General features: G+C 37.3%; 2 protein-coding genes across 9 annotated transcripts; one reads left to right on the plus strand and one right to left on the minus strand.

Annotated features, from left to right (window-relative positions):
• On the minus strand, window positions 135-5,146 carry LOC104792324 (LRR receptor-like serine/threonine-protein kinase FEI 2). Of its 4 annotated transcripts, none has more exons than XM_010518444.1 (14): window positions 5,070-5,146; window positions 4,096-4,292; window positions 3,850-3,985; window positions 3,689-3,760; window positions 3,530-3,601; window positions 3,208-3,279; window positions 2,762-2,833; window positions 2,596-2,667; window positions 2,320-2,408; window positions 2,030-2,185; window positions 1,605-1,937; window positions 1,279-1,524; window positions 695-828; window positions 135-608 (listed from the first exon to the last, which is right to left on the minus strand). In XM_010518444.1, exons 2-14 carry the CDS (start codon window positions 4,181-4,183, stop codon window positions 390-392), a joined length of 1,761 nt encoding a protein of 586 aa, XP_010516746.1. In that variant the 5' UTR covers window positions 4,184-4,292; window positions 5,070-5,146; the 3' UTR covers window positions 135-389. The 4 variants fall into 4 exon arrangements, with proteins under 4 accessions (XP_010516746.1, XP_010516749.1, XP_010516748.1 ...); XM_010518447.2 differs by having other exon boundaries at window positions 4,096-4,288; window positions 5,070-5,116; XM_010518446.2 differs by lacking the exon at window positions 5,070-5,146 and adding an exon at window positions 4,443-5,041 and having other exon boundaries at window positions 4,096-4,288.
• Window positions 6,641-25,114, plus strand: LOC104792326 (protein MOR1). 5 transcript variants are annotated; one of them, XM_010518448.2, is made up of 55 exons: window positions 6,641-6,964; window positions 7,500-7,605; window positions 7,691-7,814; window positions 8,414-8,493; window positions 8,581-8,758; window positions 9,072-9,136; window positions 9,417-9,499; window positions 9,595-9,680; window positions 9,834-9,947; window positions 10,190-10,309; window positions 10,624-10,726; window positions 10,866-11,002; window positions 11,264-11,329; window positions 11,478-11,595; window positions 11,692-11,729; window positions 11,987-12,058; window positions 12,202-12,241; window positions 14,291-14,355; window positions 14,452-14,557; window positions 14,887-14,999; window positions 15,122-15,209; window positions 15,328-15,428; window positions 15,498-15,605; window positions 15,723-15,828; window positions 15,931-16,010; window positions 16,085-16,228; window positions 16,337-16,412; window positions 16,524-16,604; window positions 18,634-18,677; window positions 18,770-18,880; window positions 18,963-19,112; window positions 19,203-19,277; window positions 19,356-19,434; window positions 19,526-19,629; window positions 19,706-19,801; window positions 19,902-19,976; window positions 20,051-20,146; window positions 20,262-20,363; window positions 20,459-20,560; window positions 20,692-20,874; window positions 20,946-21,057; window positions 21,262-21,338; window positions 21,402-21,493; window positions 21,673-21,735; window positions 21,806-21,932; window positions 22,221-22,343; window positions 22,439-22,516; window positions 22,619-22,777; window positions 22,868-23,026; window positions 23,197-23,294; window positions 23,424-23,580; window positions 23,812-24,024; window positions 24,132-24,203; window positions 24,290-24,476; window positions 24,558-25,114. In XM_010518448.2, the coding sequence occupies exons 1-55, from the start codon at window positions 6,802-6,804 to the stop codon at window positions 24,818-24,820; spliced, it is 5,958 nt and encodes a 1,985-aa protein (XP_010516750.1). In that variant the 5' UTR covers window positions 6,641-6,801; the 3' UTR covers window positions 24,821-25,114. The 5 variants fall into 5 exon arrangements, with proteins under 5 accessions (XP_010516750.1, XP_010516754.1, XP_010516753.1 ...); XM_010518452.2 differs by having other exon boundaries at window positions 21,414-21,493; XM_010518451.2 differs by having other exon boundaries at window positions 11,698-11,729.

Consider the following 25,482-nt stretch of genomic DNA (forward strand, 5'->3'; position numbering starts at 1 on the left):
TATATTATCCATAATTACTGTGATGTGTTGTGGAGATATTAAATCAGAACCTAAGTTTTAAGGTGATGCCCTTGCTAGTATAAATAAATACCACATATTCTATATTGATCTCCTCTCCTTGATACAACAACATGAAGAAAAAGCAAACAAAAAGCCTCTACATATTTGATATAACAGAGTTATTATTGACAACAGTGGATGGTCATTTACATTTCAATTTCATGTTCAGATCAATTGAGGGTTTCACCAATCTCGGAAACATTCTAACAATTCAAAGCCAAAAAAATACAAAAAGAAGAGAAAAGAGGTACCGAAAATGAATGGCTCGAATTTTGTAGTGTAAAACTGGACTTGAAATAAGAAGGCACAGAGTCTTTGTGAATGAGAGATCATTCAGAGCTGGAATCGTAGAAGTCACTGGGGCAAGGAGTCATAACTTCGGATTCAAGTAACTGGACGACTCTGTGCATTGTTGGCCGCTCATCTGGACTTGAAGACACACACTGCGTTGCTATTGACAGAAGAGCATCGAGACTCTCTCTCTCCACTCCTTCACAGCTTAGATCAACAATCTCCTTTGCCCGGTTTTCGCTGATTAAGAAGTTTAGCTGCAAGATTATTAAAAAACGAAATTAAAGCGTTTACTAGTAAACAATGTTTTATTATCAAAGCTGGACCTCGTTATTATGCTTACCCAACCAACAATGTTAAAGCCTTTCTCGATGAAGGAGGCATCCGTGGGAAGTTTACCACTCAAGACTTCAAGAACCAAAACCCCGAAACTGTAAACGTCGGTTTTCTCAGTCGCTCTACCGCTTTGCATATATTCTGCAACCAACACTCATCATGATTTCTCACGGATTTAGGTCTTAGGACAGAGAGTAACAACAATTAAAGAGCATTTTTAATACTGTGCAATTGAGTACCTGGAGCCAAGTAACCGAATGTGCCTGCAACAATGGTTGTAATATGAGATTCTTCGTCCTCTAACAACTTGGCAAGCCCAAAGTCTGATACTCGAGCCTCGAGATTTCCATCAAGTAAAATGTTGCTCGATTTTATATCACGGTGTATAATCCTCGGAGAACAATCATGATGCAAGTATGCCAACCCTTTTGCCGCTCCTATTATGATATTTACTCGCGAATCCCAATCCAGTTGCTCGCCTCTCTCTACACATTCAAAGATTTCACTCAATAGAATCATAATTCTCAGTTAAGGAAACCNCAGAGAGTAACAACAATTAAAGAGCATTGTTAATACTGTGCAATTGAGTACCTGGAGCCAAGTAACCGAATGTGCCTGCAACAATGGTTGTAATATGAGATTCTTCGTCCTCTAACAACTTGGCAAGCCCAAAGTCTGATACTCGAGCCTCGAGATTTCCATCAAGTAAAATGTTGCTCGATTTTATATCACGGTGTATAATCCTCGGAGAACAATCATGATGCAAGTATGCCAACCCTTTTGCCGCTCCTATTATGATATTTACTCGCGAATCCCAATCCAGTTGCTCGCCTCTCTCTACACATTCAAAGATTTCACTCAATAGAATCATAATTCTCAGTTAAGGGAACCTCGTAAATATGAAGTTGAGGACTTACTATGTAGAGCTTCATCAAGGCTACCACCAGGAAGGTAATCATATAGCAGAAGCTTTGAAGTGGGTGAATTGCAGTATCCACGTAGGTTCACAAGGTAACGATGTTTGATGCTCCCTAAAATCTCAAGCTCCCTTTCAAAAAACCGATCAAAACCTTCATTTAACTTTACAATTCTTTTTAGCGCAAAAACATTGCCATCATGCATCGATAGCTTGTACACTGTTCCAAAGCCTCCACAGCCTATTATGTGCTCTTCATTAAGAGTTTCCAGTTTCTTGATAATGTCTTTGGAAGCGTAGGGCAAATCTCCATGGAACATCACTATAGACGCACCTGGATAGGTAAAATTGTCTCTCATGGTGTCAAGTTTTGAGAGAAATATTTTTTTATGGAAATGATCTACAATAAGAGTCAGCATGGCTCACCTCCACCGACTTCTATCGCAAGGCTTTGATTCTCAACTCTACCAAGCTTTTTATAGAGAAAGCATCCCCAGAAGCACATGAGCGCCACTAGGAGCAGCCCACCCACAGTTGCTGAAGCACTTATAAGCAGCCTTTTAGGGTTATTACCTCCTTGGCCTTTAATATGGGAGAAACCAAAAAGCAAACTCATTTCAAGCCAAATAATAATATGCTACAAATTTTTCAAAAACTAAGCTATGTAGAATCCATACATTCTGTCCAAGAAATTGATGAAGACACAGTTGCTATACCTGTTGGAGACCCAGAAGCTGTAGAATTTCCAGTGTCATTGCACACAACATCGATTTGTTTTCCACACAATTTAAGATTTCCGTTGAAGCTGCAAGAGTGATGCATCAGTTTTAGACTTGGTTATTTTTTTTAAAGTGGTGCAAAGCTAGCAACAGGGTGCTATTGTGCATACAGTCACAAAAAATTATAACTGCTTTGCCCAATCAACCGTAGAAAGATTTATCAACCTACATTTACAAAAATCTGGTTGGGGAATAAAGATGAATTATACTTACGAGTCCCTCGAAAGTCGAGCGAGTAGGCCATCAGAAGGTATTTGTCCCACCAGGAAATTGTTCGAGACATTGCTTCAAAAGAAGATCAACATAGTTAGCAACATTGAGACTCAAATATACACAAGACAGAAACACAAAACACACAAAATAGAGATTAGCAACTCACAATTTAGTAAGCTTTTTCAACTGCCCAAGTGAAGCAGGGATAGCTCCCTTGATGGAGTTGCTTGAGATGTCCCTTTATGAATGAGAATCAAGAATCAACTTAGTAGTTCAGAAGAATCTAAATGATATGCCCATTTGATATGAAAGAACCTAACATAGATTTACGACTCTCATCATCATATTATTGAGCTTTACACCCAGCAAATAGAACACAATACGTGTGCTGGATATATGTTAAGTCAAATTCCCTGTAGTTTTTAAGGTTCAACACGACCTAGAGAAATATATATGTTTGAAAAACATTATGCTGCATCGGTGGTCAGAAACCTCTATCTAGTTATAGAGGATATTAAATGGTGAGAGTAGCTAGCCGAACATCAAATAACAGTTCCCACAGAGGCTAGGAAAACAAATCCACTTGGAAGAAGGAGGAGATAAATCACGTACAGGTTTTTCAGCGCGGACAGGTTTCCTAGTTCACTTGGGATTGTCCCACCAATGTAATTATTCTGCAAGTATCTGCAAGGAATCGAGGGCCATTAAAAAAAAGAAACAACGATTCTTGTAAACCAGCTAAACTTTTGAAACCATTGGTATATCATCACTCAAGACACATCAATATTATGCACCAACTATATAGAAGCAAATATAGAAAAACATTAGCAATTGACAGAAAAATATTATAAACTCGGAAAAAAGATAACGAAAAATTCGACCAGAAATGAAGTGTAACTACTAATCAGCATATGTACTTTCGGAAAACACTTACATTCCCTCTAATGCCGTGCAATTTCCCAATGCGGCAGGTATTGGGCCATATAAAAAATTGTTGTGAAGCATTCTGCGATGACATGGGAATACACATACGTTGAGCAGTAGAGCATATGCTAGACAGGAATAAAATTAATTTAAGGTTAGGAGCACCTACAAAAGCCTTAACTGATCCAGCATTCCAAGTTCAGGGGGTAAAGGTCCCCTTAGTTTGTGATGAGTAAGACTCCTGTACACAAGAAACTTCAGGAACCGACAATAGATGTACCACACACTAGACAAAATAAAGAATTTAAACTAAAGAAAGTTCAAACTTACAAGGCTATAACTCTTTTTGATGGCGCATCACAGGTCACTCCCTTCCAGTTACATGGATCAGGATCCTCTGGTCTCCAGTGGCCAATGACACCATCAGAACCCAAAACTCCATTTCTAAAACTCAAAAGCGCCTCACCTGGAAAAAGAAAAGGAATTAAGCCCTTCAGCAATCTGGCGGGAGTAAATGGTGATCATGACTTGTCAACGACAAAATATGGAAGATTTAAGGGAGAAAGATCACTGTACCATCGGGACTAATCGCTTCATTTAGTGCACAAAGCAATGAGATCAAAAGAAGCCATGAACAGCAGCGCTTCATCAGACAGATGCCCATTATGGCACCGTTCAAGCATAATATAGTTACTGCCGATCATCTGAAAGAACAGCCTCCGGAATGTAACATCCGTAACATATACTCAGCTGCTCCTTGACACCCTGTCTATCTTCAAGAAACAAAAAGAGACTCGTGAAGATAAAGAAAGTAATCTCATTAGATTGTATAACAAAAACAGCAGACCCCTCATTTGAATCTCTATCAAGACAAATAATTTGTATGAAGCAACACAAAAAGGAGGAATCATCTCATCTCGCACCTCTACAAAACAAGCAGCGAAAGCGCTGCAAATGAAGGTTTCAAGGAACGAAATCTCGATCCTTGGTTTGAAATCCGCCATTGTTAATTGCTAATACAAAGATGGGGAACAAGATAAGCGAAATCTGGGGATGCACCGATTGGGCAAACACAAAAAAAATTTTAAGAACTTGCGCTTTTCTTCTCTCTGACAACAACGATGATTGGATTTGATAAAAAAGTATTTATCTTTAAAAATGGGTTTTCTCAAATGATTTGGTTTTTAGAGTAGTAATGAAGAAAAGTGAGTGAGCGAGATCGAGATTTAAAAAAGCAATCTAATGGCGTAACGAATTCAGTAATAGTACAGAGTCTCTCTCAATCTCAATCTTTCCCAATAAACCCCAACTCATTCTTTAAACGAGGACCTCGGGCTGCTAAATTTAAACTGAAAAAATCACGAAATTACGAAGACACCATTGCCATTACAATCACAGCACAAGAATAGCTAAAGAGTCAAAAACAACCATTCAATAATCTTAAAAAAAAAAACGAAATCGAAAACGATTCGCCGGTTTAAATCAGACCAAAATCTCACTTTTCCCCATCCCGCAAAGAGAAATGAAAAGGAATTGGGAATTACACGAACCTCAAAATGGATCCGCGAGGAGGAAGATGAAGAAAGAATAGGACAGAGGAAGAAGACGCAATTGAGCTGTAAAGTCTTTAACTTTATTTTTTTTGGTTTTGGTTTTGGTTGGGTGTGTGATTTTATGAGAGAGAGTGAAGAGAGAGAAAGGAGAGTACTGTGCAGTAAACTCAACAAACAAAAAAAAAAAAAGAAGATGAGATACTTTGGAGAAAGGAATCGGGCTTGGTTACGAGTTTACGACCAATGAGAGAGGAGTACTGGTGATCACACGTGCCGACCGACGCGATATGATTAAATGCTATGAACGGGACAAGGGCTTTTGTGTTGGGTTTAGTTAAACATCGTTATGGGCCTAATTAAGCCCATAATTGATTTTAAAGCGTACTACTATTCACCTATTGATACAAGTGTACCATTGATTGATAATCATTTGCTTAATTGCTTTCATAATAGAACTGGACATCTACTATATTAAAAAAAGTGATTAATATTTTTTATGGGTAACACTTTTAGTGTGATCGTATATTTTATACAAAGACATGTCATTAGATTAACCAGAAGAATTGTAGAGAAAGGAACGTTGGAGAGAATGTTGTTGCTTTTGTATGTGAAAGGATCATGATGGCTTAAATTTGAGTTGTTGTTTCATGTGCTAGAGATTAAAAAAGATATCTGGGGATGGAGAGCTCGATCACGTAAGACATGAGGATGGAGTTGGAAAAGGTGTGTGGGTGGTGTTGCTTATGATGGAACCCATAAATATTATTCTACAATTCTACTAATCAATCAAAAATAACAAAGTTTCTTTTGAGATTTGAGCATTTATACTTTGCATTAGAAAAACTTTATCAGTATATTAAATTTTAAGGAAAAATCGAATTATTGCTTAAATTTTTAAGATAATAATAAATAACATTTGATTATAACTAGTATTTAAAATTGTATAATAATTAACACATGATTAAGTACTAAATTTTAAATCAATCTTTCAATAACTTCTGATTTACTTTAAAAAAAATCAACAAACTAATCAATTCATATTAGTTTATGTGTCTAATCACTAATGGTTCTTTGTTTCTATTTTAGAGGAGAAAAGATAATTCAATAAACCATGATATCTATATATATATATATATATATATTTAGATAAAAATAAAACATAATTTGTTTTTGTAAGGTTATTGTAGATTCAATTTAATTAATCTTTTCTGACATCAAAGTTTTTTTCTTTCTTAGAAATAGGTTATTAATGTAAATCTACTTTTTAATATTATACAGCATCAACAATAGGAAAATATTGTTTTTTTTTGTTTTCCTAAAAGCCTGAAACAGTTTAAAAATGCCTCTAACTCTTGTCTCAAAGTCTCAACACGTGTCAAAAGAGAAACTAAAACGCTCGTTATAAAATTTGAAATAATCGTGCGTGGACACACTCGCGCGTGAAGGGTTTTAACACCAAAAAAAAGGAAACTACACCACCGATTTAAACGTAGAAACCAAAATTCCCCCACTCTCTCTCTCTCTCTCTCTCTCTCTCTGATTACGCTCCACCCTACTCTCTTCTTTTGTCTTTCTCTCTCTCTCTCTCTCTCTTGCCGGCACACGAAGAAATTTTTTTGAAAAGAGAGAGAAAGTTTCAAGAGACCGTACGAAGAAAAAGAAAAAAAAAAACTTGAGTTGTATAGATCGATAAGATCGATAGCGTCGGAGATATAGTTTCGTGGAGAAAATGTCGGCGGAGGACGAGAAGTTGTTGAAGGAGGCGAAGAAGCTCCCTTGGGAGGATCGCCTTGGCCATAAGAATTGGAAAGTTCGGAACGAGGCTAACGTCGATTTAGCTTCTGTTTGTGATTCCATTACTGATCCTAAGGACTCTCGTCTTCGCGATTTTGGTGATTTCCTCTATACCTTGTGATTTTTTAGGGTTTTTTTTTTTTTTTTTTTTTTTTTTGTGTGTGTTTATAAATTATTGCCTTGATTATTGAATTTTGTGGGATTCAACTGTTATCCTTGTGTTCTTCTTTTTTCCATCAAAGTTTCACCCTTTGTGGTGCAGACCCAATTTGCTGGTTGCTGATTCCTATTCAAAGACTGAAACTTTGAACCCTTTAGGCTTATACTTTGTCAAAGACTTAACTTTAACCCTTTAGGTTTATACTTTGTGATGCAGACCCAATTTGGTGGTTTCTGATTCCTATTCAAAGACTGAAACATTTACCCTCTAGGTTTATACTTTGTGATGCTGGTTCCTTAGTCGAAGACTGGAACTTTGAACCCTTTAGTAAAATGTTTCTTAGTGTTTAAAACATGTAGCCTTCTTTGCTCTACTTGAAAGGGGAGNTGAGCGGGAATGTGATTCTTCCTAGGGTTTATTTGCTTTACTCTTGATTGAATTTCTGATTTTTTTTTTGATTTTTTAATTCGCAGGTCACTTGTTTAGGAAGACGGTGGCGGATTCTAATGCGCCCGTGCAAGAGAAAGCCCTTGATGCATTGATTGCGTTTTTGCGAGCAGCTGACTCAGACGCCGGAAGGTATGGTGTTGTTTTGCTTTTGTAATGGGCAGACTATTAGTAGTGTGTTTGCATGTGAATACTTAGCTTTTTTCTGCTTTTGAAGGTATGCAAAGGAAGTTTGCGATGCTATTGCGGCTAAATGTCTCACGGGTCGGAAGAATACTGTCGACAAGGCTCAAGCTGCTTTCTTGCTTTGGGTAGAATTAGAGGCTGTCGATGTTTTCCTGGTATGCTATTCATTTCTACCTTCTTGCAACTCTGCAAGGGTTAACTAATAACTAGCCTCATACACTTAACCCTTGCACTCTGATGTATGTATTGCTTCACCATCTAGTTATAGAGTTGCTTGCTAGACTGATGTATCATTGACTAGATAGGTGAGCTGACATAGCAATGAAAGTGCTTTATAACCCAGAATGCAACTATATACCCTTCTTAGAAGGAGTGCGTTAAAATATAGCTTTCTAGTGTTATGTTAGGTTTCTAGTGTAAAAGAGCATTTAAAATAACTATGACTGACATTCCCCTTGAGCATCCAGTAACCAACATTTTCAGTTTTGAGTTATTGCACCCTGTCTCATTCTGTTGGACTTCTGCTATCAATAATACATTTTTCCTGTAACATGTTGTTTTGAAGATGTCTGCTGTAGGGTCTTGTTCAAAACATCATTTGTCTTCCAGTATAAGGCGATAATAACTCCACTTGATATGCATTGTTTCAATCGTTTAAGTTTCAATTTCCCAGAAGATATATTTGGGAGTTGTATTGTATAGTTGATAGGAGAACTTCGTCTCTATAGATTTAACAGATTTGGCATGATTGTAGGATACGATGGAGAAAGCTATAAAGAATAAAGTTGCAAAGGCTGTGGTACCTGCAGTAGACGTTATGTTTCAAGCTCTAAGGTCTGTTTTCAAGTCCTTGTTAGTTTTCTCCACTGGTTCATGAAACCTTTTTTCTGAAATAACGACCCTAGTTTGTTTCTACCTTAGTGAATTTGGATCAAAGGTTATTCCACCCAAACGGATTTTAAAGATGCTTCCTGAACTTTTCGACCATCAAGATCAGAATGTCCGTGCATCTGCCAAAGGGGTGACTCTTGAGCTATGCCGTTGGATTGGAAAAGACCCTGTAAAGTCTATATTGTTTGAGAAAATGAGGGATACGATGGTAAGATTTATGTTGATCCGTACATTTGCATTAGCTATGTTGCCAAGATGATATGAACTGGATCAATTCCTCTTGCTTTTTCTTGGAGTTGTAAAACTGAAATAGAGGTTTCTAATTCTAGTCATAACAGATTGAAGATAAAACCCAGCGCCAATAAGAATCACACTCTTGGTTGTAAATTCTACCCATGATTTGAGATTTTTCCTATTAAGTTATATAAGAAAAACAGTAGAAGAAGTTCTATTTATACTTGGATTTATTCTCTTGTGCTCTTTGCAAACACTAATATTTTATTTCATTGTTGCTCTGCAAGAAAAAAGAGCTGGACGCTGAGCTTGCCAATGTTTCAGGGGGTGCCAAGCCCACTCGAAAGATAAGGTAACTACTATATACGATAACATTTGTTTTTTCCTATGTTACATCTTTATTTATTCATTGGAACTTCCATTAATATTTTTGATTTCACCGTAATCCAGCCTATGCTTTGTGAATACTCAGTGTGCTTTTGTCAAGTTTCTGAATAATTGAATTAATATGCATGAGGATTTCTTTTTGGTTTCTAGACCTTTTCGTCGCCTGCGTGAATTTTAAAGTGAAAAAGTCCTAACATGATTTTAAAAAGCTGCAATGTGATTATATCTGTATTTTAATTTTGAAGATCTGAGCAAGACAAGGAGCCAGAGGCAGAAGCTAGTTCCGATGTTGTGGGCGATGGGCCCAGTGAAGAAGCTGTTGCTGATGGTAAGTAGCTTGTACGTCAATAAATTGTTTCTTCATCAAGCAATCTTGAGAAGTCTGCTTACTTTGATTCTATTTTATCTACTCTTTACTATCAGCCCCCCAGGAAATAGATGAGTATGATCTTATGGATCCTGTGGACATTTTGACTCCTTTGGAGAAGTCTGGTTTCTGGGACGGAGTGGTGAGTTTTGGATGCTTAATGCCACATTTTAATTTATTATGTTTTATTTCTTGTGGTTGTCCTTCACTGAAATAACTTTTTATACTATACCACTTACTTCCCATATTGATTGCATTTGACACATTACACGAGCTAACGATGTATCCCTTTTAGAAAGCTACAAAGTGGTCAGAACGTAAAGAGGCTGTTGCAGAGCTAACAAAGCTTGCTTCGACTAAAAAGATAGCTCCTGGTGATTTTTCAGAGATTTGTCGAACCTTAAAGAAGGTATTTACATGTTAACATCTTAAAATCCTTTGTATGCTTTAGCTCTGTAAGTGCAGCATTATCTAATTGGTGATGAAGCAGCCTGCAAATATCTATGCTTATTGATTAATTTGAAGTTCATTCGTTTTAAAATGTTTTCTGGTTGCAATAATAGCATCAGCGCTGCTGGTGTTTAGGATTCAATGTTGCATAATTTCTTTTACTTTTAGTTTGATAATATTTGTTAATATTTCCGATTGCAGCTTATCACGGATGTGAACTTAGCTGTTGCAGTTGAAGCTATTCAAGCCATTGGAAATCTTGCACGTGGTTTAAGAACACATTTCTCTGCTAGTTCACGGTTTTTGCTGCCTGTTTTGCTTGTGAGTCATGTGGAATCTTTGATTCATAATTATTATTTACAAGAAGATGCTTCAAGTCTTTTGAGTATTGATACTCTTTTCTTAGNGAGCACGGCCGCAGGGGTATGCTTCTATCCGTATCTACAGTGTCAAATAACATTCAGTTCTTTAAAAAAAAAATAATTCCCTTTGATGGGAGATGGGTAGGGCATCTGGGATGTGGAGATGGGATGTTTGATATAGTTGGTATTAGATGCCTTGTNGCTTAGGTTGCTGACTGGGTTTTAGTCCAGCATTTGATACAAAACTTGGTGGCTGTTTGTTCCTTTGAACAGGAAAAATTGAAAGAGAAAAAGCAATCAGTCGCAGACCCACTTACACAAACGTTACAAACAATGTACAAAGCTGGGTGTTTGAATCTTGTTGACGTTATAGAAGGCAAGAGCCATTTTATCTTGGAATTTTTTTATGAAGCTCTATTGATTTGCTTATGATTGTCTTGTTTAGATGTTTGGCGACCAATTTTTAAGAATCTGTCTTTCATCAGTATTTCAACCAACTTTGCTCTCTTTTGCAGATGTTAAGACAGCAGTAAAAAACAAAGTTCCACTTGTGCGTTCTGCAACTTTGAACTGGTTGACATCCTGTCTTGAAACAACTAACAAGGCTCTTATTCTAAAGGCACACAAAGAATATGTCCCTTTATTTATGGAGGTTAGTACTTTTTGTGCCCGATGGCTCCATGTTATACTTTGTCTAGTAGTACGTAGTTGCTTAATAATGCAAGCATAGATAGATGCAACAAGTTAGTGCTACAAGTACAGATAACATATGTAATGTTGCAGTATTATGATTAGTTGGTTTAGCAATAGCATTGAGTTGAATTTTGATCGCAGTTACCACTTCTAAGTTTGAAACTAATCAATGGTTTGAACTTATAACTTAGTTGGATGCCTGGAATTTGTAATAATGTAGTGTCTCAACGATGGAACTCCTGAAGTGAGGGATGCAGCATTTTCGGCTTTGGCTGCAATAGCTAAGGTATTAGTTTTATATTGTGCTTTGTCAGCAACATATTTCCGTTGTCGTCTGTTGTATGATGTACACATGTTAGAATATGCGGATAAATGACTCTTTTACTTCATGTTTTACTATTCCCCATATGTTTATTATCTTCTGGTTATTTTAGTCTGTAGGTATGAGACCTTTGGAAAGGTCGTTGGAAAAACTTGATGATGTTAGAAAAAAGAAACTTTCAGAAATGATTGCAGCCTCTGGTGGTGGTGACTCAGCTGGTACAAGCTCAGGTTTGTGTGCTTTATTTCACACAGTCGTTATCTGAACATCAAGTTTTGTTTGCGGGCTTTTTCCCATTCTAATAGGATGCTCTTTTCATATAAAAGTGACAGTTCAGTCTTCAGTTGGGAGCACGGCCGCAGGGGTATGCTTCTATCCGTATCTACAGTGTCAAATAACATTCAGTTCTTTAAAAAAAAAATAATTCCCTTTGATGGGAGATGGGTAGGGCATCTGGGATGTGGAGATGGGATGTTTGATATAGTTGGTATTAGATGCCTTGTCTTTTCGCATCTCGTTGTCTAAGAGATTGAATGGGTTTCATGTCTCGTATCTGTTTGCCTGGTAGTTCTTTTAACATTTGTATCCACACAATAGTTATACCACTTCAAAATTATGCAGAACTCAGAAGCTTCCTTTGTAAGGAAATCAGCAGCAAGCATGTTGAGCGGCAAAAGACCTGCTCCCTCTGCTGTGAGTTTTCTCTTACATTTTTTTCTGTGACTGTTGCAACTTGCAATCATTTGAGGTTTTAGGATACTTGCGGGCCTTTTCCCTTTTTTCTTTCTGAATTCCACTATGATTTGAACATCACATTAAATGCTAACATTTTATAGCCTGCAAGCAAGAAGGTTGGGACTGGCAAACCGGGTGGAGGCAAAAAAGATGGTTCTGTACGGAGTGAAGGTTCAAAATCTGTTGAACCACCTGAAGATGTCGAGGTACATGTATATAAAATTAGAATTTGTTATGTGATTGATTGACTTCTTGCCGACTTTTATGGTGTTAATATATATATATATTTTTTTCATTTTTAGCCTGCCGAGATGGGTCTTGAAGAGATTGAAAACAGATTAGGTTCTCTTGTAAAACCAGAAACTATATCTCAGCTAAAGAGCTCTGTATGGAAAGAAAGACTTGAAGGTTTGTTGAAGGCCTGGAGGACTCTTTTACTCTCAAATGCTTTTGTCTTCATCATTAGTGCTTACTTCTTTCTATGTTTAATCTTTTTTTTCGTCTTGCTTGGGGTGGTTAATCTCATGTTGAAGTGGTTCTGCATCAAATTTCATTCCTATACATAGTATAAATCTGTTGTGCAAGGGTCCTGAATTAATATCGAAGCTCTATTTCATGTTGCCTCATATTGATTCAGTTCAAAGCTGCATTAGCGCATGTCACAGCATCTCTTTTCTATCTCTTCATTTTTTAAGTATCTATCAGTTTGACGATTTTTTCATTTTATTGCCGTGCAGCAACTTTGGCTTTGAAAGAAGAGATAGAAGGTCTACAAGAACTAGACAAGTCAGTGGAAATCTTGGTCCGGTTGTTGTGTGCGGTTCCTGGTTGGAATGAGAAAAATGTGCAGGTATGCTTGTTATTCTATCTAAATTCTTCTTATTTGTATTTTTTTTAAGAATTAACACCCCCCCACCCCCCCCACCCCCAGATTTAATTAGTAAGTACATGAGCTTATTACTTGGAATGCAGGTTCAGCAACAGGTCATCGAAATCATCACTTACATATCTTCGACTGCGGCGAAGTTTCCTAAGAAATGTGTCGTACTTTGTATTACAGGTTAGTATCGAAAAAGCTACCTTCAGTTGATGAATGCTGAATCCTGACGTCAGATTTAATTTTTTCTTAAGAATTAGTTCTAAGCTAATTTGCGTGAGTTTTTCTATTAATTCACTAGGCACTAGTGAACGAGTTGCAGATATAAAGACACGAGCTTCTGCTATGAAATGCCTTACAGCTTTCTGCGAGGCAGTTGGTCCTGGATTTGTTTTCGAAAGGGTAAGTACTGGTTTGGTCAACTTTCTTTTTAATATGATCATAATGACAATATATGGCTTTTGGTTGTAGCTTTTCAAAATCATGAAAGAGCACAAGAATCCAAAGGTTCTTAGTGAAGGCTTGTTATGGATGGTTTCTGCAGTTGATGACTTTGGTGTCTCACTTTTGAAGCTTAAGGTTCTGAAGTTTTTTCCTCTTAGAAAATTCCCAGCTCCTGAAATCCCTGTTTATTAAACTGCAGTATCTAGGTTTTTTACATTATGACCTAATGAGGTTTTTCTGTCCATTTGGCAGGATTTGATAGATTTTTGTAAGGATGTTGGGCTGCAATCAAGTACAGCTGCCACCAGAAATGCTACAATTAAACTCTTGGGTGCTTTACACAAGTTTGTTGGTCCAGGTAGCTACGAATCCATTTAAGCTGTTTTATCTTTGTCTAACTTGTGTTTTGTAGAATAACATATCTTAACACTGAATTAAACTATGTTAATTCTGTTTGCAGACATTAAAGGGTTTCTTAATGATGTCAAACCTGCACTACTAAGTGCACTTGACACCGAATATGAGAAAAACCCTTTCGAGGTATACATTTGTGTGGATTGCCTTGATTTTTGGATTTCTTGTTTTTCTTGCTGTACTTATATTCTGTTCATCAGGGGACTGCGGCTCCGAAGAGAGTTGTTAAGACGTCAGTTTCAACATCAACATCTGCTGGAGGGCTGGATGGCTTACCTAGAGAAGATATCAGTAGCAAGATTACCCCTAATCTTCTTAAGGGCTTTGAGAGTCCTGATTGGAAGGTGCTCTTTAAATTGGAAGTCTTCTTTTGTTGTCTAAACCTAACAAGTCTTCTGTGGAAACTTATTTTAAGCGGTAGAGTTAAAATTGAGTCGTTTNCAAACCGGGTGGAGGCAAAAAAGATGGTTCTGTACGGAGTGAAGGTTCAAAATCTGTTGAACCACCTGAAGATGTCGAGGTACATGTATATAAAATTAGAATTTGTTATGTGATTGATTGACTTCTTGCCGACTTTTATGGTGTTAATATATATATATATTTTTTTCATTTTTAGCCTGCCGAGATGGGTCTTGAAGAGATTGAAAACAGATTAGGTTCTCTTGTAAAACCAGAAACTATATCTCAGCTAAAGAGCTCTGTATGGAAAGAAAGACTTGAAGGTTTGTTGAAGGCCTGGAGGACTCTTTTACTCTCAAATGCTTTTGTCTTCATCATTAGTGCTTACTTCTTTCTATGTTTAATCTTTTTTTTCGTCTTGCTTGGGGTGGTTAATCTCATGTTGAAGTGGTTCTGCATCAAATTTCATTCCTATACATAGTATAAATCTGTTGTGCAAGGGTCCTGAATTAATATCGAAGCTCTATTTCATGTTGCCTCATATTGATTCAGTTCAAAGCTGCATTAGCGCATGTCACAGCATCTCTTTTCTATCTCTTCATTTTTTAAGTATCTATCAGTTTGACGATTTTTTCATTTTATTGCCGTGCAGCAACTTTGGCTTTGAAAGAAGAGATAGAAGGTCTACAAGAACTAGACAAGTCAGTGGAAATCTTGGTCCGGTTGTTGTGTGCGGTTCCTGGTTGGAATGAGAAAAATGTGCAGGTATGCTTGTTATTCTATCTAAATTCTTCTTATTTGTATTTTTTTTAAGAATTAACACCCCCCCACCCCCCCCACCCCCAGATTTAATTAGTAAGTACATGAGCTTATTACTTGGAATGCAGGTTCAGCAACAGGTCATCGAAATCATCACTTACATATCTTCGACTGCGGCGAAGTTTCCTAAGAAATGTGTCGTACTTTGTATTACAGGTTAGTATCGAAAAAGCTACCTTCAGTTGATGAATGCTGAATCCTGACGTCAGATTTAATTTTTTCTTAAGAATTAGTTCTAAGCTAATTTGCGTGAGTTTTTCTATTAATTCACTAGGCACTAGTGAACGAGTTGCAGATATAAAGACACGAGCTTCTGCTATGAAATGCCTTACAGCTTTCTGCGAGGCAGTTGGTCCTGGATTTGTTTTCGAAAGGGTAAGTACTGGTTTGGTCAACTTTCTTTTTAATATGATCATAATGACAATATATGGCTTTTGGTTGTAGCTTTTCAAAATCATGAAAGAGCACAAGAATCCAAAGGTTCTTAGTGAAGGCTTGTTATGGATGGTTTCTGCAGTTGATGACTTTGGTGTCTCACTTTTGAAGCTTAAGGTTCTGAAGTTTTTTCCTCTTAGAAAATTCCCAGCTCCTGAAATCCCTGTTTATTAAACTGCAGTATCTAGGTTTTTTACATTATGAGCTAATGAGGTTTTTCTGTCCATTTGGCAGGATTTGATAGATTTTTGTAAGGATGTTGGGCTGCAATCAAGTACAGCTGCCACCAGAAATGCTACAATTAAACTCTTGGGTGCTTTACACAAGTTTGTTGGTCCAGGTAGCTACGAATCCATTTAAGCTGTTTTATCTTTGTCTAACTTGTGTTTTGTAGAATAACATATCTTAACACTGAATTAAACTATGTTAATTCTGTTTGCAGACATTAAAGGGTTTCTTAATGATGTCAAACCTGCACTACTAAGTGCACTTGACACCGAATATGAGAAAAACCCTTTCGAGGTATACATTTGTGTGGATTGCCTTGATTTTTGGATTTCTTGTTTTTCTTGCTGTACTTATATTCTGTTCATCAGGGGACTGCGGCTCCGAAGAGAGTTGTTAAGACGTCAGTTTCAACATCAACATCTGCTGGAGGGCTGGATGGCTTACCTAGAGAAGATATCAGTAGCAAGATTACCCCTAATCTTCTTAAGGGCTTTGAGAGTCCTGATTGGAAGGTGCTCTTTAAATTGGAAGTCTTCTTTTGTTGTCTAAACCTAACAATTCTTCTGTGGAAACTTATTTTAAGCGGTAGAGTTAAAATTGAGTCGTTTAAAATTTTGTAGATGCGTTTAGAGTCAATTGAAGGTGTCAATAAAATTCTGGAAGAGGCTAATAAACGTATCCAACCAACTGGAACTGGTATGAAGTCAGAACTTTTCCCATAATTCTCTGTTATTTTAGATTTGTCATATCCAAAATGAAGTCATGATTCCTTATTGTTATATGTATATTTTTTGTCACATTCGATAGGAGAATTATTTGGTGGTCTTAGAGGACGCCTGTTGGATAGTAACAAAAATCTTGTTATGCAAACATTGACTACCATTGGAGGTGTTGCTGCNCTCTCAAATGCTTTTGTCTTCATCATTAGTGCTTACTTCTTTCTATGTTTAATCTTTTTTTTCGTCTTGCTTGGGGTGGTTAATCTCATGTTGAAGTGGTTCTGCATCAAATTTCATTCCTATACATAGTATAAATCTGTTGTGCAAGGGTCCTGAATTAATATCGAAGCTCTATTTCATGTTGCCTCATATTGATTCAGTTCAAAGCTGCATTAGCGCATGTCACAGCATCTCTTTTCTATCTCTTCATTTTTTAAGTATCTATCAGTTTGACGATTTTTTCATTTTATTGCCGTGCAGCAACTTTGGCTTTGAAAGAAGAGATAGAAGGTCTACAAGAACTAGACAAGTCAGTGGAAATCTTGGTCCGGTTGTTGTGTGCGGTTCCTGGTTGGAATGAGAAAAATGTGCAGGTATGCTTGTTATTCTATCTAAATTCTTCTTATTTGTATTTTTTTTAAGAATTAACACCCCCCCACCCCCCCCACCCCCAGATTTAATTAGTAAGTACATGAGCTTATTACTTGGAATGCAGGTTCAGCAACAGGTCATCGAAATCATCACTTACATATCTTCGACTGCGGCGAAGTTTCCTAAGAAATGTGTCGTACTTTGTATTACAGGTTAGTATCGAAAAAGCTACCTTCAGTTGATGAATGCTGAATCCTGACGTCAGATTTAATTTTTTCTTAAGAATTAGTTCTAAGCTAATTTGCGTGAGTTTTTCTATTAATTCACTAGGCACTAGTGAACGAGTTGCAGATATAAAGACACGAGCTTCTGCTATGAAATGCCTTACAGCTTTCTGCGAGGCAGTTGGTCCTGGATTTGTTTTCGAAAGGGTAAGTACTGGTTTGGTCAACTTTCTTTTTAATATGATCATAATGACAATATATGGCTTTTGGTTGTAGCTTTTCAAAATCATGAAAGAGCACAAGAATCCAAAGGTTCTTAGTGAAGGCTTGTTATGGATGGTTTCTGCAGTTGATGACTTTGGTGTCTCACTTTTGAAGCTTAAGGTTCTGAAGTTTTTTCCTCTTAGAAAATTCCCAGCTCCTGAAATCCCTGTTTATTAAACTGCAGTATCTAGGTTTTTTACATTATGAGCTAATGAGGTTTTTCTGTCCATTTGGCAGGATTTGATAGATTTTTGTAAGGATGTTGGGCTGCAATCAAGTACAGCTGCCACCAGAAATGCTACAATTAAACTCTTGGGTGCTTTACACAAGTTTGTTGGTCCAGGTAGCTACGAATCCATTTAAGCTGTTTTATCTTTGTCTAACTTGTGTTTTGTAGAATAACATATCTTAACACTGAATTAAACTATGTTAATTCTGTTTGCAGACATTAAAGGGTTTCTTAATGATGTCAAACCTGCACTACTAAGTGCACTTGACACCGAATATGAGAAAAACCCTTTCGAGGTATACATTTGTGTGGATTGCCTTGATTTTTGGATTTCTTGTTTTTCTTGCTGTACTTATATTCTGTTCATCAGGGGACTGCGGCTCCGAAGAGAGTTGTTAAGACGTCAGTTTCAACATCAACATCTGCTGGAGGGCTGGATGGCTTACCTAGAGAAGATATCAGTAGCAAGATTACCCCTAATCTTCTTAAGGGCTTTGAGAGTCCTGATTGGAAGGTGCTCTTTAAATTGGAAGTCTTCTTTTGTTGTCTAAACCTAACAATTCTTCTGTGGAAACTTATTTTAAGCGGTAGAGTTAAAATTGAGTCGTTTAAAATTTTGTAGATGCGTTTAGAGTCAATTGAAGGTGTCAATAAAATTCTGGAAGAGGCTAATAAACGTATCCAACCAACTGGAACTGGTATGAAGTCAGAACTTTTCCCATAATTCTCTGTTATTTTAGATTTGTCATATCCAAAATGAAGTCATGATTCCTTATTGTTATATGTATATTTTTTGTCACATTCGATAGGAGAATTATTTGGTGGTCTTAGAGGACGCCTGTTGGATAGTAACAAAAATCTTGTTATGCAAACATTGACTACCATTGGAGGTGTTGCTGCAGCTATGGGACCAGCTGTTGAGAAGGCGAGCAAGGTTGGTGATACATGTCAAGCATTGAAAATAATTTGTACACTGAAATATCACTGTTTGCCAGTTTTATCATATACTTGAGTTATCTACTTCAGGGAATTCTATCTGATGTTCTGAAATGTCTCGGTGACAACAAGAAGCACATGAGGGAATGCACCTTGGCTGCTCTTGATTCGTGGCTTGGTGCTGTGCATCTTGACAAAATGGTTGGTGATAATCTTTTTGAGGCTTGTCTTTTGCTTGTTGCTATAATTTAGTCAACTAAAACTATATTTTCTGTTAATGCAGATTCCTTACATTATAATAGCTCTAACAGATGGGAAAATGGGAGCAGAAGGACGTAAAGATCTTTTTGATTGGTTAACAAAACAGCTTACTGGATTAAGTGACTTTGTGGATGCTATACATTTACTGAAACCTGCAAGCACCGCAATGACGGTGACTCATCTAAAATTGTTATACCGCCTCATCTGCTTTAAACAGTGATTACGATTGTTTATAATTTTATCCTTCAATGAATCTTTCCAGGACAAATCAGCAGATGTGCGAAAAGCAGCCGAAGGGTGCATTTCTGAGATCTTGAGAGTCAGTGGACAAGAAACTGTAGGTATCTTGGGTTAGCTTGTTCTATTCAGGGCTAGAACTCAATATCTGATTAGATGTTTGTATATATATTTTCAGATTGAAAAGCATCTCAAAGATATCCAAGGCCCAGCTCTAGCTCTTGTGCTTGAAAAAGTAAGACCAGGATTTGTTCAAGGTACCTCTCCATGATCTGGTTGTCTGATTGTCATGTTTTCTCTTCTTCATTCGCTTTTTTTCTCTGTTCAAGCTAATGGTGTTGTTTTCAGAACCATTTGAATCATCAAAAGCTATGGGGGGGCCAGTGTCTAAAGGTGTTTCAAAGATTTCAAAATCAACTTCTAATGGTACCTTGAAGCAAGGAAACAGATCAGTAAGTTTCTATCTCTTAACATATATATAATTTTGTACACAATTTATAATATCTGACTAGTTTTGTGTTTCTGAAGAGAGCCGTACCAACAAAGGGCTCAAGTCTTATTACGTCTGTCCATGATATAGCTATCCAGTCACAGGCTTTGCTAAATACTAAGGACTCCAATAAGGTTGGATAAGTTTCCAAAGAATTTGTAAATATTTCCACAGGTATTGTGTAGGATGACAAAAGGTTGATTATATATATTTTTTTGTGTGTTTAAATCGCAGGAGGACAGGGAGAGGGTGGTGGTTCGTAGAATAAAATTTGAGGAGCTGCGACCAGAACAGATTCAGGATCTTGAGGTTTGATTTCTAGAGGATTTAAATGAGTTCTGCATTAGGATCATGTTATAACTAAAGTTGGGGGTTTGGTGCAGAATGATATGATGAAATTTTTTAGGGAAGACTTGCAAAAACGATTGTTGAGCCCCGACTTCAAGAAACAAGTAGATGGGCTGGAAATCCTACAGAAGGTAGCAGCTATCTTATGTTAGAATGCGGATATCTTGTGTTAGAATCTTATTCATCTGCTAGATCTTATTATTATTTATTTTTATTTAAAGTAAACTTCCCTCCTTCTCGCCGCAGGCACTTCCTTCTGTTTCAAAGGAGATAATAGAAGTATTAGATATACTTCTCAGGTGGTTTGTATTGCAATTCTGTAAATCCAACACAACCTGTCTGCTAAAGGTAAATTGTAATGTTTATTCTGCTATTGGAGTTCATGTTTGACACTGTTTTTCATGCAATAATAATGAAATTTCATTTGCTCTGGGTAAGAATAGGTGCTTGAGTTTCTTCCGGAGCTTTTCAACACATTAAGGGATGAAGAATACTGCATGACGGAAGCAGAGGCTGCAATATTTCTGCCCTGTTTGGCGGAGAAGGTTAGCCATCGGATAATAATTCAATTTCCCTTGGTGTTGGCCTCTTTATAAAAATTCCTGTTTATCTTTCTCGTTTAGAAAAATATTGGTGCTTCAGTATCTTTATATTTAACTCCCTGTCCTTGGTGCAGTTGGGGCATAACATTGAAAAAGTAAGAGAAAAAATGCGGGAGCTGATGAAGCAGATTATCCAAGCATATTCTGTGGCAAAGACATATCCCTATATTTTAGAAGGTTTACGTTCCAAAAACAACCGAACGAGGATAGAATGTACTGATCTCATAGGATATCTACTCGAGACTTGTGGTACCGAGGTAGTAGCAAAACTTGACAAATTATATGACATATCTGTTCTGTTTGAATTCTAATATACCTTTCTAAGCAGATAAGTGGACTACTGAAATACTTAAATATGGTTGCAAGCTTGACGGCCGAAAGAGATGGTGAACTCAGAAAAGCTGCTTTGAACACCATGGCTACTGGTTATAAGATTCTTGGTAGGGGAATTCATCAGCTTTTGTGAAGTTATAGTGGAAATTTTTTAAAACTTGCCATGTCTCGCAGTGATTAGTGCTCAATTTTGGCTTGTCTATGTTTCATAACCTAATAATCATGATTCTGAATCGAATTTCGCATTTGGTTGTCCATTCCCTTGAGATAATTTTGGGACTCGTTTCTCATTGTGTGGCTTGTTATTGCAGGTGATGATATCTGGAAATATGTTGGGAAGCTTACAGATGCTCAAAAGAGTATGATTGATGATAGATTTAAGTGGAAAGTAAGTTAAAATATGAACCATTTTTTGCTTCAGACTTGTATCTGTGAGTTTTATTTTTCATAGTTTGGCCATCAGATCAAGGAAATGGAGAAAAGAAGAGAAGGGAGACCTGGGGAGGCACGGGCAGCATTAAAGCGTTCTGTTAGAGACAACGGGTGCGTAGGTTACAGCATTGAGACTTTTTGGTAGCGACTTATTTGTACTTAGCATCGGCAATAAGCTAAAGTGGAAGCCAAAAAGATAATTATTTTGATGTTGGTTTTCTTAGTGATCGGGAACAGAAAGGATTCTCAGGCGTATTTAGTGTCTATAATGATTTTCTGTTTGTTTACAGACCTGAAGTGGCAGAGCAAAGTGGTGACCTTTCTCAAATAGCCCCTGGTTCTTTATTTCCAAGGTAGACATATATATAAGTTTCTGGTGTCCATGCGGCTTCTTTGCACAACTCAATATTTTTTCTCTTCCAGGCAAAGCTATGGTATTTCGGAACAAATTCTGGAGAGGAACCCAGTACCTCGGACAATTGCTGGAGTTAATGGCCCTACAGACTGGAATGAGGCTTTGGACATCATTATGTTTGGTTCTCCGGAGCAGGTTTCTGGCTTCTGTTATCCGATCTTGATATTATTTGTTTGGTCTGTTATGGAGTAGCTTTTTCTGTTTTAGGGTATTAGCATAAATTATTACTTGATGTTATTATTATAGTAAGTCAATTATCTACTACAGAGACTTAATAAAGGTCCATAGAATACATGTATGTTTGATTTGGTTGTGAAGGGACGTTGACCAATTTTGTCATTTGGAAACTGAGGTGATGCATATTTGAAGATCCTGCAAGTGTTGATTTAATTTTGTATTTTCCTCTTTTCTTATGTGTTGCAGTCGGTTGAAGGGATGAAAGTTGTGTGTCATGAGTTGGCACAGGCTTCTAATGATCCTGAAGAGAGTGCAATTGATGAACTTGTGAAGGATGCTGATGGACTTGTTTCATGCTTAGCAAATAAGGTCTGCCTGATAAACTTTCTTTGTCCATTTGTCTTGCAGAACTCCAATAAAAGTTTCTGCTGACCACCACTCAATTATGTTTTATATTCTGTTAGGTTGCCAAAACATTTGATGTTAGCTTAATGGGAGCTTCATCGAGGTCATGTAAATATGTTTTGAACACACTTATGCAGGTAACTCCGTTTGAATTTGTGATGCTGCTTTTCTTCATTAGATTGTTAGCTCAATTAGGTTTGTTTGTGAAGCTTATTACTCACAAGTATGTATTGTTGCAGACATTCCAAAATAAGAAGCTTGCCCATGCAGTCAAAGAAGGGACTCTTGAAAGCCTTATAACAGAGCTCTTGCTTTGGCTTCTGGATGAAAGAGTTCCACGTATGGAAGATGGCAGCCAACTTCTGAAAGCTCTGAACGTTTTGATGCTTAAGATCCTGGTTAGATATTCCTCCCATGCTAAAGGATTTCATCATATGTGGCTATGAAGTTCTCTGACTTCCTCTCCTTTTTTTTTTTATTATATTCAGGATAATGCAGATCGGACATCATCGTTTGTGGTCCTTATTAGCTTGCTACGTCCTCTTGATCCATCTAGATGGCCTTCACCTGCTACGGCTGAAGTATATGCTGTCCGGAATCAGAAATTCTCTGATTTGGTAGTTAAATGCCTTATTAAACTTACAAAGGTATGATTTCTACAAAATAATTGTTAGGAGAATCATTGTTCGAATAACTTAAGTAGTTGTTACATACCAGTCCTGCTGTTTTTTGTTGACGTGCCTTTCCTACTTGCTACGATCAAAGTGTCAAAAAAAAACTTGTATTGTATATCTGATTATTGCTTGTCTATGTTTAGCTCCTCCAAAGCACCATATATGAAGTTGATCTTGATAGGCTTCTTCAGAGTATCCATGTATATCTGCAAGAGCTGGGAATGGAAGAGATACGTAGGAGGTACATCTCCTTAAATGCACTTATAAATTTTACAAATATTAGTCTGTTTATTTTTTTGGAGATTTTCCTACTTGCCATTACTAATTCATTCTCGTTTTGTTCTTGGTTGGGATTTTTTCCAATGAGAAGAGCTGGGGCAGATGATAAACCTCTGAGGATGGTGAAAACTGTTCTACATGAACTTGTTAAGCTCCGGGGAGCCGCAATTAAGGGTCACTTGTCTCTTGTCCCTATTGACATGAGGCCACAACCCATTATTCTCGCTTACATCGACCTGAACCTTGAGGTGAGATCTTAGTCTTATAACTTTCTCTCCAGAAATCTTGACAAATTGCTGAAGCTGAGGGTTTGATCAAAGAGCGCATCCAAACCATTTGGTGTACTACCTCTCTTGATACTTAACTTGAAAGATCATATGTACTAAATTACTTGGTCGAATAATATATCTGAAAAAGTTACTTCCATTTTGTAAGAGAAATTCAGACGTCATTGGTAGTAACTATTTAAATACTTGCAGACTTTAGCTGCAGCAAGAATGCTAACCGCAACAGGTCCTGTGGGTCAAACTCATTGGACAGATTCAACAGCCAATAATCCTTCACCTCCCGCAAATTCTGCTGATGTTCAGTTGAAGCAAGAGCTTGGGGCGATTTTTAAGAAAATTGGGGACAAACAAACTTCCACAATTGGTCTTTACGACCTCTACCACATCACTAAGTCATATCCAAAGGTATATATGACTTTGGATTTCAAGTATTTGTGTATCCTGTTCTTAATCAACACACGGCCATTCGAGCCACATTGTATGTACCTACAAACTGATGTCAATGCTTGTAGGTTGATATCTTTTCCCAACTTCAAAATGCTAGTGAGGCGTTTCGTACTTACATTAGAGACGGTTTGGCCCAGGTTTGTAACAAATCTCCTGGCTTCTACTATCATTGCCCTTATAGCTTCAGTGTTTTGAGTCTTTAAGTTTTGCAATCGATTTTTAGGTTGAGAAGAATGCAGCTTTGGGGAGAACACCTTCAAGCCTACCGTTGTCAACTCCTCCCCCTTCTTCCTTGGCTCTCCCATCTCCTGATATTCCTTCCTTGTCGTCTTTAGATGTGAAGCCTCTGATGAACCCTAAATCTGAGTCATACACCGACGACATCCGAGCCAATAACATGAATCCTGGAGGTACTTTCCTCGATCCTGATCCTTCTTTTTTCTTCCTTGTGGTGTTTTATTCATATCTGTTAGAAAAAAAATCTATGACAGTGATGACTGGGACGCTAGATGCAATCAGAGAAAGGATGAAGAACATGCAACTTGCTTCATCAGGAACCCTCGAGTCAGTAAGCAAACCGCTGATGCCAACAAACGAGAACTTATCAATGAACCACCAGACCATTCCCCAGAGCCAAATGGGACCAGAGAGTCCGCACTCACACCCAGTGGTTCTCCCAATGGATGAGAAAGCATTGTCCGGTCTTCAAGCCAGAATGGAGAGGCTCAAAGGTGGATCACTGGAACATATGTAGAAACTAGAGACCCCAAGCTTTGGAGTCTAAAGTTACAAAGCAAGAGCGCCATTTTTGTTACTTCTCTCGAATTAATGTAGTGTTAGTAGACTAGTAGTAGTAAAGCACTCTTTTAAATATATATATATACATACATGTAAGAGGAGAAATATTTATGGCGAAGATGGTACTGCGGCTAATAGAATTGCATGGGAGTTAGGTGTGTATAGTGGTTGGAGAATATAACGAGTGTGTGCGAGATTCTTTTTAAGATGAGACCAAATATTATTCTTTCTCTGTTTACAGTTCTATTTTCATTCGCGAGTGAATTATTTAGACCTTTTCACAACCACCCGTAACATCTTGCATTACGAGATGCCTGATGATATGATATCCCTCGAATTTGTTTAGATTATACGATTCTTATGTAGTTGACATATCTTCTGTAATCTGTATTGTGCAGCGTTAGTTTTATTCCATACGAGCGGAATAATATTTGGTCCTACTTCCCAAATCCCCATCTAATCAATCATCTATGATCCTAGTTCCTAACTAAGCAAGGTCATTCATTCACTCATTTGTATAATTGAACTTAAACCGAGGATTTAAAAGACTAAACCGAAAAGTGGTTAAATAAATTTTAATAAAACGAAGACATTGGGCTTAATTAAGTCAAAACCGAT

The sequence above is a fragment of the Camelina sativa genome, chromosome 6, assembly GCF_000633955.1.
Source record: "Camelina sativa cultivar DH55 chromosome 6, Cs, whole genome shotgun sequence".
Lineage (NCBI taxonomy): Eukaryota > Viridiplantae > Streptophyta > Magnoliopsida > Brassicales > Brassicaceae > Camelina > Camelina sativa.